The following is a 20,793-nucleotide window of genomic DNA, read 5'->3' as shown; positions in this document are numbered from 1 at the left end:
TGTGTGTTTGTGTCAGTGTGTTTTTTAAAGGGGGTGGGGGTTGGGGGGGGGGGGGGGGGGGTAGTGGGAGTTGGGGGGATGCAACAGAGACCAGGAGAAGGTTAATTACCTCCTCGTCCTTCGCTGTCTGCTGGCTTCACCTGGATGGGCCGGTTCATCTGGAGAGAGAGGGAGAAAGAGGAGGGAAATCCCAGGTTAGCTTGAAACAGAAACAGCGACTGATACGATAAGCGAAGTGGTAAGAGAAAACAGGAAATGTGGCAATGCTCCTGGTGGTAATGTCAAAGTTTGCCTTGCTCTGTGAGCTAAACACAAGACTCAAACAGTTACAATGGCGTATAAAGAGATAAATATGTGCAGTACTCCATGCCAGCGTGTTTAATTAATCCAGGGCACTGCCTCTAGAGATGCCTGAATTCCCCTCACAGTTCAGCAGAATTAGCACTTTTCAATGACGGAGTCACACTGGGTGTCAGATGGCACTTGGAGATTAATGCCATTACATCAGCCACTCCCAGCCCCATCGGGAGAGGCCCTCACTGGCTGGCCCTTGCTCTTCCTGTCCCCTTCTGGCACCAGACTCCCAGTCACCAGCTATATCCTGCTCAGCCCTGACCCTCAGCAATCCCTCTTACTCTGCCTTCATCCCTTTCCCCCCTCCCTCACCTCTCGATCTACAAGCGCTTTTGCAAATTACGACCAATATGCTATGGTCTGGTAAACCAGCTGCACTGTGCCAATCCCACCTTCTTCAGTTTGAAAAGGTTTTGAGAGTGTAAATAGCGTATTGATGAAACTGTTTTCTGAAAGGTTTACAATAGGAAATGAATGAACAACCTTTTTGGATGCATTTTTCTTTTAAGTGAGGTGAACGCAAAATGTTTCAAAGCTCACATTTACAAAAAAGAAAAATGCCTTGTAAAGTCTGTGCCATGAATAAAGAAATTCCCAGTTTCTTTTTCTGCAGAGTCTCAATGTGAAATCACTCAATATTGTGTTGAAACTGGAATAACATTTCCCTCTGTGAAAGGGAGGGCTTTCAGAGTCACCCATGGAGACCCCCCTTTCTTATTGAGGCTACCCACGCTCTACATATTTGGCATTATGTTTTATATTTGGTGTTGCTTTTTTGTAAATACTTCACTTGGCAGCGTGCCTATCTTTCTAACTAGGCCATGTGGACACGTCCAACATGTGAATGCCAGTGAATGGCACACAGCACTGCCCACTCAGATCAGTCGGTGAGGGCAGCACAGTGGGTGTTTGGGCCTTTGGCAACACAGCGCTTGACAGCACTTGACATGAGCTCGGACCATAGCTAAAAATAGACGTAAGGACTGTGTACATGTATAGACAAGTGCATACATGGTGACACCCGAGGGACATCATGTAGTCTCCTCGCAATATGCTGAACGCAGCTCGGCACGATTAGATAAAAGCAAGCCTATGTGGTGACATGGTAAACAAATGTCCACATGGAAGAAACACTGACAGACGAAAAAGGAAGTACCACAAGTTATGCATAACTAATTAGCTCATCCATGCACGTCTCGTATCATGATCACTCATACAAAGGTCATGTTTTGTGGTTTCGTCAAGTGTTTTTTGTTCAACGCATCGGTAATGAAAGACTTAAAACTGTTGATACCTTCAGTAAAGGTTGCAGATCAATTGCAAGGAGTGCTACGCTAATATTACATATTCAGTATTACAAGTGTTTTTAGAGTATAGCACATCTGTCTTGTAATCCTAATGAACTGTTAAAGTTTCTAAGCTGTATTTCTTAAAACTGACTCACAGGCAATTCAGTAAGAAAAAAAAAAAGGCAAAAGTATGTCATTTTTGAGGTTCCATATAATGTATTTTTGTTGAAATCACAAGTATTTCCGAGAAGTTTTGGATTTGTGCAGTGGCTGAGCTCTTTGATACTTGAATGTTTTATTCAGTAAAATGACCTCTGTTATTGTGCACCACATCATGATTTTGATTCCTGAAAATAATTCTCATTTTTAAAAACATTATCATAGATGATGAACTTGCAGTCTCCCACTGATTTGCCTTGCCTTTTGCAGTTGGCCAGGGCAGGCTTTAAACTCCTGCAACCTTAAGTACAAATTGACGTAGAAGATAAATGGATGGATGAATCGGCTACCATCGCACTACATGGTAGTCTCATGAGTTTACCACCACAAAGCCTGAGACAAAATTTTTCTTGGCAGAAAGTCGGATTACTTTAAGTTTTAAGAACCTGAGAACAACACAAAAATGCTGTAACGTTAACGCCCGAGAGTTTGGGAGAGCCAGAGCCGAGTTCAAGCAGCCTACTGACTTCAGGACTGAGCTGAGGATCTGGATGTTTTCGGTCCTTTCCCTGTGGCACTTCATTAGCATCATTTTGTGAAGCACTGAATCAGAAACAGTTTTTATGGTATTAGACTGAGCTGGCGAACATCAGTCCGTATTATACTTAGTTTGTTTACAAGTCGTTCTTAGCTACATTTCAGTGATGGGGAAGCACTGGTGTATAAGAGCCTGCTGTAGAGAGAATTAAGGTCAGTTGAAGTATTGTGAGTACTAAGTGAAAGTGTGTTGTGAGAGCTTATCATGAGTGTTTGTGTGTCAGTGTGTGTGTGTGTCTCGATCGCAGCTCAGGTTGGAGGCAGAATTGGTCTCACATAAGAGGTTTAAGGTACCCTGAAGTCCCAAGATCCCTGTCCAGTGATCAGTCAGCTTCGAGGTCTTAAACGGCAGTGACTGGTCAGGAGGCTTCATTAGTAGCCCCTGAGCCACTGCTGCAACAAGAGTCATTAAACAACCCAAAAGTACACTTGGGGTTGCTAGGCAACCAAGTGGAGGTGGCCAGCAGGCAGGCACGGCAAGCTGGCTGCTGGTCTGCAGGCTTAAAGCCAACCATTTGGTTTTCCTTTCTTTTTTCCTTTCTTTTTTTTTCTTTACTTGGTCCAAAGAGGTCATAGTGAGAGAGGAAGGGGGGAAAAAAGAGAATTCTCAACTCCCACCTTCCAGCATGTCCCACTTTCATGTCCCTTTTTAGTGACTGTGACAATGAGTTTTCAGAGCGAGTCTGCTGCAACTTGTGCTCCAGCTTCCTGCCAAATTGTGGAGTTCAGCTCAATGCCAAACTGCGGGGTTGTGAGTAGTGCTCACTTGCATATGGGTGGAGTAAAGATGCCTGTTTCTCTGAGCTACTTTATACTGTCCTTTACATATATATTTTTCTCCCTTAAGCAGCCGGTGGGAATGTTTCGAACAGATGAGCTTACTGAACAAAAATCTTTAACTTTTATCCTCTCTCTCTCTCTCTCTCTCTCTCTCTCTCTCTCTCTCTCTCTCTCTCTCTCTCTCTCTCTCTCTCTCTCTCTCTCTCTCATACTGTGACACACACACAGAAGCACAAAAAGTCTAGGGGCTCAATAACAGCAGGTGGCTTAGGTGACATTTTAATCCCTTATTACTGAGTGCAGGATTAGCCAACAGATCAAGGCAGAGTTAATTATATGAATTCATCAGAGGCTGGGCGAAGAGGCTGCCTGCCTCCCCCTTGGGCCTGGACCTAGTCCCCCACCAGCACCTCACTACCCACACTTTGCGCACACAAGTGCATGCACATGCACAACGCCGAAGATGACAAGTGATGTTCGAGGAGCGAGTTGGTGCCTGATCAGCATTGCATTGGCTTTAAGCTAAGCTAACGCATACAGTGGGGTCCCCACAGATACTGTAAGACAAATGACAGACGCTGCCTTCCCATCGGGCTCGGCGAAATGAACTGCATAGACATTGGAGAGTAGGACTACAGACTTTTTCATTCCGCAGATGTGTGGCTGCCGAGGCTGAAAGGAGTTCAACCACCCTCTGTCTTGCTTTATCTTTGTCTCTCTCTGCCCCTTTGGCCTCCAAAACCAATATGCTTCCCACCACAGCCCCTTAATGGGTTGATCAATGCTGACAAATAGGCAGCTCATGCTGTCTTGCCGGGGAACTCACGGCTCTGTGCCTGTGTGCTGCCGCACTTAGAGAGGCCATCTCTCTTTCTCCTCATCTCTCCCTTTCTCTGTCTTTCTCTTTCTTTCACTTTTTTTTCCCTCTCCATACTTCTTCCTCCTTCATGCTCTATTTCCTTTATGTCCATACATTCATTTTTTTTCTTTGTTCTAATCTCCAGGGGTAAATCTATATTTTTCATTCTGTTATGATGAATAAAAGTCAGCTCGAGTCGCAGAGGGGTGGGGAGCCAGCAGTGTGGAAGAAAGGAACTTGCTAACATTTTGCAGTAAAGGAGTGCGAGCACGTTGCAGAGTGTGTTTGTGGGTGCACGCGATTTTTTTCGCTCATCCGTCCTTGACTGGTGTGTCTGATTGATAACAGTGCGGTGGAGAAAAAGACGGACAAGGACACCCTTGGCCTTTGACCGTGTTTGACCATGCTTTGTGAATACCACTGCTCGCAAACCAAGCAAAGAAAAATGCTTTCTACCAGCCGCTCCACACAGAGAACAGTGCTCTCTCAGACCCATAGTGATCACCAGTCGCTTTGACTTTATCACTCATTTGACTTCCTCCCTACTTTTTGATGACGAGCATGATCAACCACGAGGAGGAACTATTTTCTAAAGCAAAGTTAAACTGGACATACTGCATCACGCTTGTTCGGAAAACCCGATCTTTAAATTGGAATCAGTTCATCTCAGTTGTTACCTGCTATTTGATAGACTAAACAATTGTGAATGTATGTGTATGGCATGCGTATATCATTCCTTCCATCTCTATGGAGATGCAATGACTCGAAAGGCTCCACCTTGGAAGCATTTTTTTCATAAGATTGTGTTTTCAGTGGCTCTGGGCACCGTCGTCGTGTAAACAGACTCCCAAAACACAATGAAAGCTCTGCATTTTCACTTGAAAATGTTGCCATGGAAACTGGGCCTAAAACTGAGACGATCTAAATGAATCCATCAAACCATTCATCCATGTTCTGTATCCCTTCATCCAATTCAGGATCATGTGACCCTGGAGCCAATCCCAGTGAAGCAAATCAAAACTATTGTTTAACAAGGCAGCGCTGGTAAATTAGCCCCTCCATATTAAGCCCGGTAATACCAACACATTTACAACTATCAGCAGCGGTATTGCATCACCCCCGCAAAATGAGAGCGTATCCGGGCACACCTGCTATTCTTTGTTCTTCACTGCGCATCCACACTTGACAGTCATGTTGGGTGAATTGTGATATTAATAGGAGGGTGTGGTGATGAATCATTAGCTTCTCAGCCAGTCACATTACTCATCTCATAACTTTTAAACAGCTGTGCCAATCACAGTGGCACATGAGTAATGTGGTTCACCAAATGGAAGAAAGTTTTCAGGCTCAGTAGGAACAAATTTATTTAACGGGAGGTGCACAGGCCCCACTTGAGTTTCTCTCCGCTCTGAGGCTGCGAAACACAAAATGATGGCTCTCCGATTCCATTTGTTTGACATGCATGGAGTCGCTGGATGTTTGGTCAGTTACTTTCATTTGTAATAAAGTATGTTTTTATTAGGAATGAGACACTGATGCCTTTTATAACCATATGGGCAGCACACATTGATGATACAGTAAAACTGGGGAAATAATCTAAAAGTGTCACATTTACATTCTGATTGGTTAAGTTTGTTTGATTTGGAAAATTTCTAAAGTTCGACTCAACCAGTTTGGGCTCCATGTAAATGCTATGACAGTCACTACTGCCAAGAGTATGCGTTTGTTTATTGTCCTGTTTGAGGCCTGTATAAACAAACAATTTCCACTCAATCTTTGTTTACATGACTTTTTGTATTGTAAGTGGAAATGTTTTCTTCGCTCAAACAAATGATTTCTAATTTTTAACAGCAACAATTACTCCTGTGTTTTGGGGACTTCACTTTTTCTTTTAAAACCGCACCATGTATTATTAACTGCAATTTGACCTGCATTTGAAAACACAAAAAAACACTACTACCTGTTGACCTGTTAAAATTGGAGGCACAGCTGCCTACAGCAATTATCCCAATATAAACCAGTGATTTTGAAGGCTTGTGAGAACCCTTTTTTTTTTTTTTGCCATAAAGGAGCTCTTCAATATATTTCTATATATTATATAATATACCTTCACCAATAAAAAAATGTTCTCATTAAAAATAGCTGCTTTCAGTTAATCCAAATATCACGATATGTGTTGGTACAAACTTTGGGTAAAATGTGATTAATAACAGGAAGATGAAGAGTGGATCTTGAAAGTATAGCAAATATTAACATGTACGCAGTTTTCTTATGGGTTGGTAAAGTTTTTGCCCATCTCGACTTCTGAGAGCTTTTGCCTCAAAGTGCTTGTTTGAGAAAATCAGCGTTATTAAATTCACTTGTTGCCAATCATCCCAAAAAGTTTTAATAAGCTCCTCTAGCTGTTTTTTTTTTTTTACAAGTAACAATTAAGTTTAAAGACTTTTATTGGCCCTGACCCAAAATCTTGATCAATTTCACAGTATGATATTCACAGTATAATATTTTACAGTATTCCACAATTCATTTCTTAAACCTCTGATGAAGTTTGACTAAACAAGTTTGACAATACAAATGTAAGATTTTCAGGATTCTCAATTACCTTGAAAACCACGCACGCACGCACGCACGCACGCACGCACGCACGCACGCACGCACGCACGCACGCGTATAGCAAGCTACAGAGTTCCTGGTAAACGGACCTGTTGTTATTTTATCTCGCCTCCTTTCAAGTCATCAGGTATCATTGCCTTGATAAGTCATCCATTGTTTGATGACTCTCATTATCATTTTGCATTTTCAACGCCAGTGGATTTACTGGAGCCGTTGATGCCATTTACAGCCCTTTAAGCTCAATTAAAGATGCTTAATGCAGACTGACATTTCCTATAGAAGTAACAAAGAGCCATTGGTGCTGGGTGAACAGAGACGCCTCGTCCTGAAGGGAGTTATGAGGTAGCTGAGGCTCAGACCTTAAACCATTATGAAGCCACAATAAGTGCCTTGGCCTCAGTCATTATTATCAGTGCCCTTTGAGGTTTAGAGTATTCAAATTTTAAAGTATTCTGTGTTATAGATTGAAAATTGACATCTTTGTCGATGGTTGTTCATTAAAGTTTATCTGTTGATTTGTTGTTTTGCTTTAGGTCTGTTTTACACAAATGAGGAAAAGAAATTGCCATTCAAGTGGAAAACAAAATTACTGGGTAAAATGACACATGTCAAAATTGGATTCCCCCCCCCCCCCCCCCAAAAGTCAAGTCATGGAATGTCTCCGTATTTTAAATTTTTTTTTTACCTTTCAATAATAATGAAAAAAAAATCAATTCTGAGATCCTCTCACTGTCGGAAAATATCACTGCCAAACAAGCTCCGAGAGCCTGCACAGCCTGCACAGCCTGTACTGTACCAGCCCAAATTACTGTTTCCATCACCTATCGCTCACACGTCAGGACATCCTGCCCCTCATTTCTGCGTGGAAGGCAAACAGGGCCAGCGCAGCAGGAACGAGTCTTTCTCTCAAATTGGTGTGCGAGTTCACAGCGGCCTCCCTGTGAGGCCAACAAACCACGCGAGGTCGGGTCTGCCGTGTGTGCTGAAGGAGATGGGTTAGAAGTGGAGTGATCACACGCTGCCTGTCTCCCTCGAAAACACATGAAGGAGAGCCGTGTTTGCCTCGCAGTGAAGAAGAGGGAAAAAGGGGCGCTGACAGTTCAGCAGTGGGCTTGCTGGCGGTGAAATACGGTCTATTTTTAGCCCTGATCCCATGTTCCTATTTAAAGATGAGGTAGTGAAGGTTGGCTTGGGAGAGGGAGACTGGAATGAAAAGGTGCTCATATTCAGCTAATACGGTATTCCCTTGTGTGATGCCGCCTTGTCAGAGGGGAACATCTCTGTGTTTGTGTTTTGTCTCTGTAATCTCTGTCCTGTTCTCCATAATTACCTGGCAATTGATTTCCCCCCAGAGCAGAGTTTTTTTGCTTTTAATTTATCTCTATGAATCCAGTATTGGCTCTTTGGCCTTCGGAGTTAACCAGCTGAATGTCTGAACCAATCTATACCACCCCACCCTGCTTGGCCTGGTCCAACATAATCTAGTGTTGGCGACTGCGGCCAAGCCTGCATCCATAATAGCCCCTATTCTCTCTATCTATTTTAATTTTTTTCCCCACTGTTACCCAATGGGGCTCCTGCTGGAGGTGGGACAAAGGTAGACAGAGACAGAAAGTGGATGAGAAATCGAGCCATCATGTTATCCTCTGCTCCATAAAGCCTCTGTTCTTCCTCTGACTGTAGATGGATTGCCGTGTAGATCACTGCAACCAATGACCAGTGCACTATATTACATTTATTGCCCCCCTCTTTTTCTCTCTCTCTCTCTCTCTCTCTCTCTCTCTCTCTCTCTCTCTCTCTCTCTCTCTCTCTGTCTTTCCCTATCTCCCCCCTGCCTGTTCCTGTGAAAATAAGGGGGGTGGTGGTGGGGGTGGGGGTGGGGTGGGGTGGAAAGAAGGACAGGGGGAGTCGGCAGAGAGGTGCATCAGGAGGAGGAGGGGGGCGACGACGATTCGACACAGTGAGACAAGACTAACAAATTAGTCAAAGTGACAGGGAGTTTTATGAGGTCTGCTCTTGTGAGGCGACTGCTGCTCTTTTCTTTTTCGCTCTCTTTCTCCAGGCCGCGGGGAGACCACAAGGGGCCGTGTGTGCGCGCCAGTGTGGGTGTTTGAGGATGTGTGTGTGTGCATGTGTGTGTGTGTGTGGGGGGGGGGGGGGGGGGTTCATGTGCATGTGCATTCAAATAGTAGTGGAAAAGAGAAGACAGAAGGAAAAGCTACTCCACATCTCATATGGTTTGACATAATTGAGCATCAAGAAACAGTTTATAAAATTTGGAAATTTACTTTTTCCAAATAGACCAAACTGATAACACAGGACTATGTGAAGTAATAGAATGAAAAACTTGTGTCACTTATTCTTATCAAGGAAGGAGGTTTTTATCTGTCCTTCAATCAGACAATGCAAAATTACTATTCTAAGCTTCCTGTCTTTACTTCATCCTGTCCTGTGAAACATTTTACACTGAAATAAACTTTAGATCACTTTCTGCAAATGATTAGATGTTTTTCATCTAACTTCATAGAAAAATTGAGTTGCTTAGAAATATTCCAAATTGATTGACTTAAATACCTAACATTGTTTATTTGTCTTCTCATATGACAGAACATGAAGGAAGCTTTGTGTGTTATGACCTGAAGTACCTGTTGTGTTCATACATGCCAGTAGTTTTCTAATAATCACATTAATTCCCCGTCTTAGTACAGGGAAGGCTGTCAGGGTTTTAAATTAATCAAAAATCCCCAAATATTCATACTATATTGCCGTCAGTAACAAAATGCCAAATCATACAAAAAAATTAAGCCTGATTAACCACATTTTATTTCCCTCTTGAATATTTCTACTTTGAAACTGTTATTTAATTTCAATTCCAGTGAAACACACACAAGTTCAACAAACAAAACTGAACTGCAAATCAAACTTTCCTCTTCATTTATTTTTTTTAAATGTTTTCACACATTTCAAAGTGGGAGACCTGTGTGATGGACTTTTATTGGTTTGGCCAAAAGCCATTATTTTATGTAAAATTTCACTTAAAAATCCCGGTTTCAAATTGAAAGTGCATTTTAGCATGCAATATGATTGAGCAATGTGCTATGTTTTGATCTCCCCTTGTTTGTAGCGCACAAACGCCTCAGAGATTGAGAAACAAGAAAGCCGAGGCTTAGCTTTGAGCCCCGCGTCTCATTTTGCATGTTTTGATGTAATAGCCAGGCTTACACATTTGACACCACAATGATGAGCCGTTTTATCAGAGGGAAACTTCTGTGGGATGCCTGCCGTTTCAGAAGAAAGTGAAATCTGCACAAAAAAAAAACTATCCCAGATGATAATAGTGCATATGCCACAAACAATGTGTAAAGCAAGAGCAGAGAGGGCTAAAAGCCCAAAATGGAGAACACATAGCTGGAGCAGAAATTGAAACAATAACCTGGTAGCTCCCCAGGAACATCTATCACTCTGCGAGGCCACAATACAAATGTTTCTGAGCCGGGGTGGGAAAACTGCTAAAGTGGCTCACAGTATAAAGAGGAGTGAGAGAATAATAATAAGTGGAAGGTAATGACACACCATGCATCTGTCAGATTTATGGCTGTGTATCCCGCTCCACTTCTCGCATATACCTGCCGGTCGGGTCTGCACTCGAGCCTGTGCACACCGCACCGCAATGCTGATGAGAAAAGTCAGCGGTGAGAAATCACAGAGCAGCGGGGAGAACAGCGCTGGACTCTCGCTCGGCTACAGCATCCAGCAAACGAGCGCTAAAGGCCCAGAGAGTGCACGGGCCGACACACATATCGAAACAGGGTGTGAAAATGCACAAAATCACAGACGTTTAGCACAAACTGGCAGCTGCAGTCAACAAAAGTTTAGTCAAGGGACTGAGCCCAGAGTTGGTTATTCAAATGTATAGAAGATGAAAATATAGTAGAAACGGGAGGTTTTTTTTCTTTCCTCAGTCGCTTGCTCACGTGGAATTGTTGGGTTTTCTCTGTCAAGGTGCCTTGAAATGACAGTGTTGTATTTGGGGCTATATGAATAAAGTTGAATTGAATAGTGCACGTTGAGCGTGATTTTTGTTGTAACTGTGACCTGATTCTGATGTCAACATTGCACATAGGTAACTGTGCAGTTTTGTGCTGTCCTGCTGTTGATTCAGTCGCTTAAGCATTGATGTGCAGTGAAATGTAGAAGTACGTGCAGGAAAGTTGCAGCAACACTTGAAATCTGAATATATTGAGGTATGTTGACTTTTTTTCTTCTTCTGTGGTGTGCTCATGATGAGCAACATGCGTCAGGTGATCATATCCTCTAACCATACATTTGGCAGGGGAATCAAACATAAGACCCTGACGCCAAAATCAGCCCGCAGAGGCTTCGATCTGGCGGAGGTATGAACCTGCGTAGTGTGAAAATCAAAAATAAGACATTAACTGCAGTTTCTTTAGTAGTAACTGCCGATACTAATTTGCCCACTGTGGGTCGTACTGTTTTACCTCCTGTAGATAAATTATTTATCGATCCTGAAGGAAATTTAAATAAAATGAATAGATCAGATAACACAACATAACACGAGGTGCTGCACAAACATATTTGCGAGCAACATCAAGTGAGTATCATATGAGGGGGAATCTGTGAAAAGAGGCACTCTGAAGGCTGAGGGTATTTCATGGCCTGAAAAGCGACAGGTTGAAGGGAATCAAGGTATGTTGTCTTTGTTTTTAGGTGGTCCAGCCCAACTGGGATCCAATAGGAGAGTATGGTCAGAGTTCAACACCTTGTCCCAGATGTTCCTTTAGATTCACTCAATAATGATTAGTTTGTTGTTGAGAAGTGAAATGCAATTGGCAACAAAACAAATATTATAACGACACATTTCTAGTATTACTTTTGGATGCATAGCATATCACATCTCTCACAATATCATACAAGCATGTTGTGAAATACTGATACACTCATGGGAAGTGTAGATCACACAACAAATATATAAAAACAAGTTTGGGTACAGTAAACCAGCAACAATAGTTTGAATACAGGGATTTCAGTTTGTCATCGTCATAGTACTATGTATTAACTACAGATAAGCATATTGTAGCAGGTGCAAAGTAATCCTAAATAGCAGTACTTTGTAGTATTCCACTGAGAGGGAAATTAGGCAGATTTCACGTGAAAAAATACATAACTACAATAATCCCACCATTAATTTTAAGAGCAGAAAATATATCTTGTGTAGTTGCACTAGTAGTTTCTGTTCAACAGAGTTTGCTATGCAAAAGCAATGTTTTGAGCTGGTCAGTGAAATGCACTGAGCTGCAGAATTTCTATGATTTTTATACGCAGTTAAATATGATGAAGTGCTTTTTTTTTTTTTCCTCCCCTGTTTTTACATTCACTGCTGATTAGGCCTCAGGATGAATATTTACAGGGAGTGCAACAAGCAAACATGTTAAAAAATCCATAGTAAATCAGTGAAGCACCTTCCAGTGTTTAACATTTTGGATAAAATATCATGCAGTGGTAGTACTTATTCACACGGTGACACCGCGGATCATATAAGCCATGTATCACATGCACAGTGTGCACTTGACAACACAACGGAAGGCACAGCGGATTCATGAGCCTTCCCTCGTGCACATAAACACACACTTATTGGCTGTGCATCGTAATGGAGGGGAAAAGCATGAAGTTGCCCATCAAATAGACACTATCTCATTCCAAATTGTATCATAAACACACTGAGCAGAACAAACACAGAGGTGAAATAATGGTAATAATAGAAGAGGCAATGTATTGTTTTAATGAGCACACCCACAGTACATGGATGTACCCCTGTACATGGAAACAGAACGCTTAGAAACAAATGCACTTTCTCATATACGCACGCACCCGCACTTGCGTAAAGATGCCTTCAGACACGTACCAGTACGCACACAAAGCGCACACCGCGGCAAGTGTGTTCGAAGGCGGCGTTGGAACAGAAAGCTGTTTGTGAAAATGATCACATCAATCGAAGTGATAGATAAAAGACTGGGAGCAATTGATAAAGTGCCACAATTATTTGGAAGATGAATGGCTGAATTTGCTTTTGAAATTGGACTGGATCTCAGCGCAATGGAACAGAACTCATCATCATCAATGAGCCGGCCGTTAGATTGCTTTCTGTCACAACCCAATATGAGCCCGGACAATTGGATCCATCTGCCAAATGGGATCAAATAGACCTACTCACACAACATTCAGCGGTGATGTATAGTGACCATGTGCAAAACATATTACATTCAAAATGCACAATGCATCATTGTGCATGCCTTCGTGTGTGTGTGTGTGTGTGTGTGTGTGTGCGTGCGTGCGTGTGTGCGTGTGTGCGTGTGTGCGTGTGTGCGTGTGTGACGTCTGCCCTCGCCACATCTGAGCACGCTCAATACAAATGATGTGAGATACATTAAAGGAACACAAGTACGACAGCAAAGGAAATGACAATACTAGCAAGGAGGGGAGGAAAAATAACATGATGCTTAAATGCCACAAATGAAGCCATCAATTCATATAATGTGAGTGAGATGATTGTAAAGACAAGGTATGGAGTGAATGGCTTGAGATTGATGTGCAGTTAAAGGCGGCCTTTAACAGTTAGAAGAGAGATCATTTTCTCTCATCTCCCAATACCACCGCTCCATCCAGGATATTTTTCTTTTTATTGTTATTATTTAAAAGAATATTTGCGAAGTTGCAACTCATAAAACTTGCACTATCGTATCACATAATTTATTTAAGCCTATAAATCCTTTGGCTTTCGCAGTTATATGCCTCATAATGATGCATTGGTTAACACGGCCTGAATATTTGAGCCACATAAAAATGGTAATAGATTAAACCAGGGGAGTGTGTAGAGCTGCGGCGTGTGTGCGTGCATGTGTGTGTGTGTGTGTGAGAAAGACTGTGTGAGTGGAGCTATCAGCAAAGAAGTATTACTGCAGCTTACACGGGCCTTAGCATACAGAAAGGAACATCAGAATACACAGTATCTCCCCCACAAAGCAACAGGAAAGGGACGAACGCAGCAGGGGGTTGGAGGGAAACACACTAAGTAATGTATTGTGCGAGGAGGGAGGTGACAGGGGTCTGATGATACAGCGGAAGCGTGTAAATAGTCAGTTATTAAGGAGAGAGGAAGCCTGAATGATTGTTTATGGCCACAGATCTGCCCAGAGAAAACATCCATGCACCTAAAATTTGTTATTTACTTTGTGCTTCTTACAGGATTGAGGCGATCGGTGGCATCCATTACATCTAATTCACATGCACTATAAATCCTGCGCACGCACGCACGCACGCACGCACGCACGCACGCACGCACGCACGCACACACACACACACACACACACACACACACACATCTGTTCTAGCCTGTAAATCTGTAAGTCAGTAAGGTTTGGACTAGTTTTGTCATTATTGGCTGCTTTTTTCAACATTTTTATTTTATTTTTTTTGCACTGTGATCTCTGTTATCTTCACTGTCAGTTTTCTCTATTTATGTGCTGTCTATTCTTCATGTTTGCTCCATAATGGTCTATTATATCACACTGCTGTTTTATTCTCTTGCAGTCTGGGGTCATGGAGGCTATATAGTGAAACCAGACCATCTCTGTCTGAAGTTGTGGCTGACAAAAGTTGCCTGAAAGGTAATTAAACTCCTACAGACAAACACTTATACACAAGCACACTGTGCACTTTTTTTTTTTAACTGCATTTGCAACGAAATGATCATCTTTCTTGCTGTTTGAGAGGTAGAGTGTGTACACGGCAACCTGACGCACCCTTCACTGTTTTATCCTGTCTCTTAATATTCGCACGCACACACACACACACACACACACACACACACACACACACACACACACACACACACACACACACACACACACACACACACACACTGTTCCTGAGCGGCCAGTGTCTCGGGGGTGCTCTGAAGGGACCTGTGCTGTCAGGGAGCAGAACACAGAGTGTCCCTGGTTGCTGCTCCACCTGCTGTGACAGCTAATTAGGCGAGGCCACAAAGACTGGCCTGTCTGGGTGCTGAAGTGGGTGTCGTGGCATGGCATGGCAGGGCAAGGCAGGGCAAGGCATGGCGCAGGGTTTTAACGTCGGCCAGCTGATAAGGTGCCCCCGCCGTGTTGTCCGGGGACATTGCCGCAACCCGGGAACACCCGCGACTACGGCGGTGTGTCCTCGTCTTCGTTAGGCTCCCCTTCAGTCATTAATTACACTCACGCACTTCTATTAGTCCTCCATTTAGGCTAATCAACAAGCAGGGCCTCCGCTGACATCATTAGCTCTCATAACAAGCAGCAGCACTCTGGGAGGGGCCCTTCAGAGCCGTTTGTGAACATTAACCCTTCCTCGACAGTAATGAGCCATCCTTATCTTGCGGTGTACCTCTGGGCTTCTGTCCTGCTTGGGGTGTCCAATCCAAACGCACACACACACACACACACACACACATGCATCCCCAGCATGTTCTCCTCACACTGCACTGTCGTTAGGAGACAGCAGTAGCTTGCACCAAAGCTGTGGACGCTCCAGGCAGACAAGGAAGCTTAAATAGCATGGCAGGAAGTTAACACTGCAAGGGGGGAGCGCAATGTATTTTTGGGAGGGTTAGGGATCAAAGGCACTGAGGAAATAGGATGAGACAGGGCAGCCAAAGCCCCTTGGGTATGTGTGTTTCTTTTGAGCCTGTGTGTGTGTGTGTGTGTGTGTGTGTGTGTGTGTGTGTGTGTGTGTGTGTGTGTGTGTGTGTGTGTGTGTGTGTGTGTGTGTGTGTGTGTGTGTGTGTGTGTGTGAGACTCATATTAGATATGAAGCAGGGAAGGAAACACAGGTTGGAGATGGTGACACGGAGCTCAGCCGTTCGCCTGGACCAGCGGGGAGCATAGGAAGAGAGAAGGGTCCCCTGAGCGACTGCACAGCCTCCTGGGGTTTGAGCTGTTTGGACATAAAATTATAAACACCGACACACACACACACCCATACACACCCACACACACACCCACACACACACCCACCCTCGTGCACATACACACAGTTGTACACGTAAATACGCATGCTGAGCTAAAATTGGCCAGTTGTCCTCAAGGTACAAACACGCCTAACTTAAAAGTGTATGCTATTACTTTTGCTTGTCACATTCTTTCGCGCTTCAAGCAAAACTCTGTATTATTAGCGAGGGCTCGTCATCCTCCGTATATTTCTCCCCATCACTTAGATTACTGGTTTTCTGGTTTTGTTTTCTTTTCAATAATGTACTCATTTGAATCATCGGAGCAACACAACAACTTCAGGTTGAAAAAAGAGGCACATCATAACATTATGTCATTTTTGTGTGCTACAATAATGTCTGAATCGATGAGCTGGATGATGGAAAGTCAGCAAACAGCTGGTTTGATCAATAACAAGCCAGTTTGACTCTTTTTACAAATGAATGTCTGTGATTTTTTATTTTTTTTTACTTGTTTGAGAAATGTAAATCATTTTTGCGCTTATTTTTCCTCCATGATATTAAACAGAATATTTTCAGACTGTCGACTGCTATTCAGGACAAAACAAGACACATTTGGCCTCAGATTTCACACACATTTTATAGAGCTATCTACATTTTTCTATGAGGTTAATATTTTTTTTTTTTAAAAAGCAACAAATGAATCAACAAGTGAAAAAAATATCTAAATATGAACTATGTGATTGCAGAAGTGAAATCTAGCAGGAACGCTCAGATGCCATCATAGATGTACAGTATATAGGATGTTTGTCACATTTTGAACTTTTCCAATGAAGTTCAAGTTGAGGTTTATGGCAGTTAATCTAAATGATGAACATGTCACTATGCTAAATATCTCATAGTACAATCATTATATATAACTGACAGCTTTTCATTATACAATGTATTTATTTATATTTACATACTCCCTCCATTGTTCATGAGAAGTTATTGAACAACCAGAGAAGGGCTGACTTTCACTGCGCGCTTACCTTCACTCTATATCAGCAATATGCATTAATTTACTCAAAATATTACATATTATATGGATTTCTGTCGCCTGCAGAAGGAAAAATTCTGTCTTTACCACAATCCTTTAAATTGTCTGAAAGCAGCAGCCAGTCTTAACTGAAAGAACAAGAACCAAAAACCATTAGTCCAGGTAGAAGTCTTTTCATTGGCTGCTTGTTTTAGGATTGATTTTAAGATGTTTCTTATCACTTTTGAAATTCCGATGTTATTTATTGGAGCTGCTGCACCTGGGCCAACCTGTGCTTAACCCGCGGTTCTCTAATAGTAACCTGCATGCAGTCCCCGCTGCACTATTAAAAACAAAAGGAGACCAAGCTTTTGCTGTGAAAGCACCCCAATTATCGAACAACAGCCTGCCTGAGGAGCTCCGGAGCACCTCATCATTATCTTATTTTAAAGTATTTTAAAAGACTTATTCTTTTGTCGAAAAGCCTTCTTATAGATAATTAGTTGTGCTACATCTGTGTTGCTGCGTTTGGGATTTGCTCTTTTCCACTTTAAACTATACATTTAGTTTTGATTTAGTTTTTTTCATTCAGTGTGTGGCACAACTTTTAACATCCCTGCTGTGTTCCAGTTTTGCTGTTTTATTAGTTTGATATAGTACACAGTGTTCTATTTGTTTTTTTACACTTTCTGATTCTAGCTAACTTTTCTTTCTACAATTTGAAACACTGATTTTGATGAGTACTATATACACAACTTGCATTATTATTGTTATTATTATTATTATTATTAGTAGTAGTAGTAGTAGTAGTAGTAGTAGTAGTAGTAGTAGTACTATTGCTAAAGTATACAAAAGTTGTAATGGAAATGCTATAATCTGTATCTTTTTCCTACATACAGTACATTAATCTTTTATATCCACTCCAGTCAGACTACAGCTGGAGTGAACCCGAGCTTAACAATCTGATTAAGTTAACTAGTGACTCTAAATTCCAAATGACTTCTTTTCCATCATGACATTCATGGAACTGCAACAAATATTTGATGCAGTAAGGTACCCATCTGAAATGTGGCCAGCAAAAGTATTGCAACAGCAGGGGAAAAAAGCATTTGCAGTAGAGTCATTTCACAAAATCCCAGTGATTCTGATGCGTTTTAATTATGCATGTTACCATCAGCCAACTTGTAATCCGTGGGAAAGGTACCAAATATGTTTATTTTTTTATTTTTAATATAATTAAGTAAGTGAAACCATAGATTCCTGTTTGAAAATTAGATTCTTTTTTCATACAGAATACTACTATGAAACATCCAGATGTGCCTCGAAAAAAATCAAATATTCACACCTGAGCTTACGTTAGAAATCTTCTAATTCATGCCACCTTCCCTCAAAAATGCACGTTTATGTTTGTCTCTGGCAAAGTAGTCTCAGATGTGTGCCAGGACTCCAGAGACAGCACTGTTCTCAGCAGCAATTTGGATGTTGTGGTCAAACTTGTAACTTTCCAGATCAACGCACTCATTCAAAGCCCCAGACAGTCATATCACAGCGTTTTCATGCCAGCCATGTGGGCGAGTTGGTGGCCGCCCAGAGCCAAATGAAGACACCGAGACATTTTGGGCACAGAAGCAGGAAGCAGAACGAAACTTTCTGCTAATGTACTGTATGTGCTTGGCAAGCGGCCTTGATTAGAATGAATGATGCACGGTGCTTGAATAATTCATTTGCTTTTTAATACATCTATGCTAACTAATCACTTGTGGAGTATACTTTGGAGGGAGGACCTTAACAGCTGTGGTTGGCTTTATTGACCAAAGAACACGTTCAATAATATACTAGATGAGAATCATGCAACACAATGAAAAAAAGAAAAGAAAAGGAAAATTATGTGAGAAATGTACAACAAAGTCAACAGAGTCCTCATTATGCACATGTGCATGGCTTCAACTCGACTCTAAAGGCACAATCTCAGCCAATTACAGCATCCCAAAACTTTGTGCAGAGGGCAGCGGGCAGCCCTTTCTCTTCTTTACTTATTAATCCCCGCCTGGCCTGCTGTATGGCGTTCTGATTGACTGTTCATGGTGAAAGATTTATGTCATCTCATTCTCTGACTCTGTCTTCACCACCTTCCTCACACCCGCAGCCGACCACTAACTGAATTTTCTTGTCTTCTAAGCTGTAATTTGGAAGTGTATGCATGCGGCGCCACTCTCTATGGGCTATTGAAGCTGAACCGTGTGAAACAAGGCTTTAAAGTTGTTGCTTTTTAATAGAGCCATGTTGGTGAATGGCATATGACCCCTATGCTCAGATGCAACTTTGAAATGCAAGACATTTGAAAGTTGTTGGGAATAATATAAAAGCCCGACTTTTCCTTCAATGATGAGTCTCAGAATTCATGCATACGTTGCAGAACATTTCAGAGCGGTGTGCATGGTATGATTACTCAAATATGTTGCCCGTGCTGGTTTGTTTGTTTGTTTGTTTGTTTGTTTGTTTGCTTTCTGGATCATTTGTGGGTGAAATTTTCTCATTTGTAAACTGACAACAAACAAGCATGTGCACATGTAATTTGCGGCGAGAAGGGTTTGGTATGAAAAGGGTTAAGACACTATTTTCTAGCTCTTATCGGTGCTTGTAAAAGGATAAGGAGAGGAAAAGTGAGAGATAGAGGAAGGTGGGGGTGAGAAAATGCCATTTGGGGGGAGAGCCAAGTGGGTCTGCTAAACGAGTGGATTCTTATGCAAATACATGCTAATTTATGCGCACAAGGCAGTGGCAGCGCCCGAGGCTGCTTTGATTGGCAGTTGCAGGTCTGTGTGTGCTGAGGAGGGACGCTTGGCTCCGGGTGCTTCTGTAAAGTTGGGCACGGCTGCCTCTCCATGTTCTACATGCTCTGGATCCACCGACTGCACACGTCTGTAGCCCAGCCTCTCCACCGGACTGGTCCCGGCAACCAGCAGGGCTCCCATCCAAAAAACTCTCCACACACCAAGAGCTCGGCTCAGCCAGCTCCAATTCCTGCTCGGCTGTGAGCAGCCAGGGCATCATTATAAAATCAATGCCCCAGCTTCATCTTGCCTGTGTGTGTGTGAGTGTGTGCATGTGTGTGTGTAAGCATGAAGGGTAGCATTCTGGGCTTGTTGTGTTGATTCTAGGGGGTGTTTGTGAGTGGCAGAACAGCAGAGGCGCCGATGCAATGCTCTCCATGCTCTCTAATGGGCTGACAGAGAGGCTCTAGGTCAGGGCCTCCCATTACTTCAGGAGAGAAACTGGCTAAATGAATAGGAACCCACACCTCGCCGCCACCCCGAGGAAATGTAAATGCCATTTGTTTTTGTGGCAAGGTGTTGTCATGCTGCGGAGTAGTACATCTTGATAATGTAAACATAAATTCCTGAATATGGTGATGCCAAAGTAATTGGTAGGCTGCTATTTATCATTTTTTTTGGCAGGTTTTTTTTTCCTCTTATTTTGTATTTGCAAGGCACGAGGAAGAAAACAAATTTAGCTGGGTGAGGATGAAGCCATTACTCTGTCTATTACTCATTCACACAGGCCCCCGGGCCAATAGAAAAACACTTGGAAATCACCAACATAAAATAGAATATGTTCCCAAAAAATATAGTGCGTTTTACGCTACCTCATAAATATACTCTGTCATGATGAGCTTTCTTGGAATGAAACAAAGGGAACATTGTTTTTCTCTCTATTCCCCTACATTAATATATATGTACACTAGTATTTGTGCGACTGTGCTATGAACACCTCATTCTAATGTGCGTCCATGCTTGTCCCACACATGTAAATACACGCACACCACATGCTTCTCTTTTGACATGAGCGATACTTTCTGCCGTCCCCCCTCCCTGAAGCTTTTCACACATGCCAAAGCAGAATGGGTATTTTTAAGGTCTGCAATTATACCCTCTGCAGAGTGCAGGCAGCAAAATTACTCAGTTGGCAACCCCACCACCCCAATCCCGCTATCCCTGTGCACCCTATTTCAATGGGAAATAAAGCAAAACCAGTTAGACAGATCTGGAACAGCACATCCAAACCTTTTGTTTGTCACACCTGGGGACCACAAATGGATTCTCATCATACAGTAGATTGG

General features: G+C 42.5%; 1 protein-coding gene across 3 annotated transcripts in view; it reads right to left on the bottom strand.

Annotated features, from left to right (window-relative positions):
* celf6 (CUGBP Elav-like family member 6) overlaps positions 1 to 20,793 on the bottom strand; it is a 168,208-nt gene that overhangs the window by 57,735 nt on the left and 89,680 nt on the right. For all 3 annotated transcript variants that reach the window (XR_013935162.1, XR_013935163.1, XM_080458449.1), the window contains exon 3: positions 110 to 158. Coding sequence is in view for 1 of the 3 variants with exons in the window: in XM_080458449.1 (XP_080314575.1) it covers positions 110 to 158 (49 nt within the window). In the remaining 2 variants the exon portion in view is untranslated. The remainder of the gene's footprint in view (positions 1 to 109; positions 159 to 20,793) is intronic.

Source organism: Lipophrys pholis, assembly GCF_963383615.2.
Source record: "Lipophrys pholis genome assembly, chromosome: 2".
Lineage (NCBI taxonomy): Eukaryota > Metazoa > Chordata > Actinopteri > Blenniiformes > Blenniidae > Lipophrys > Lipophrys pholis.
The sequence above is the reverse complement of the archived record's forward strand: the minus strand, read 5'-3'. Positions and strand labels throughout refer to the sequence as shown.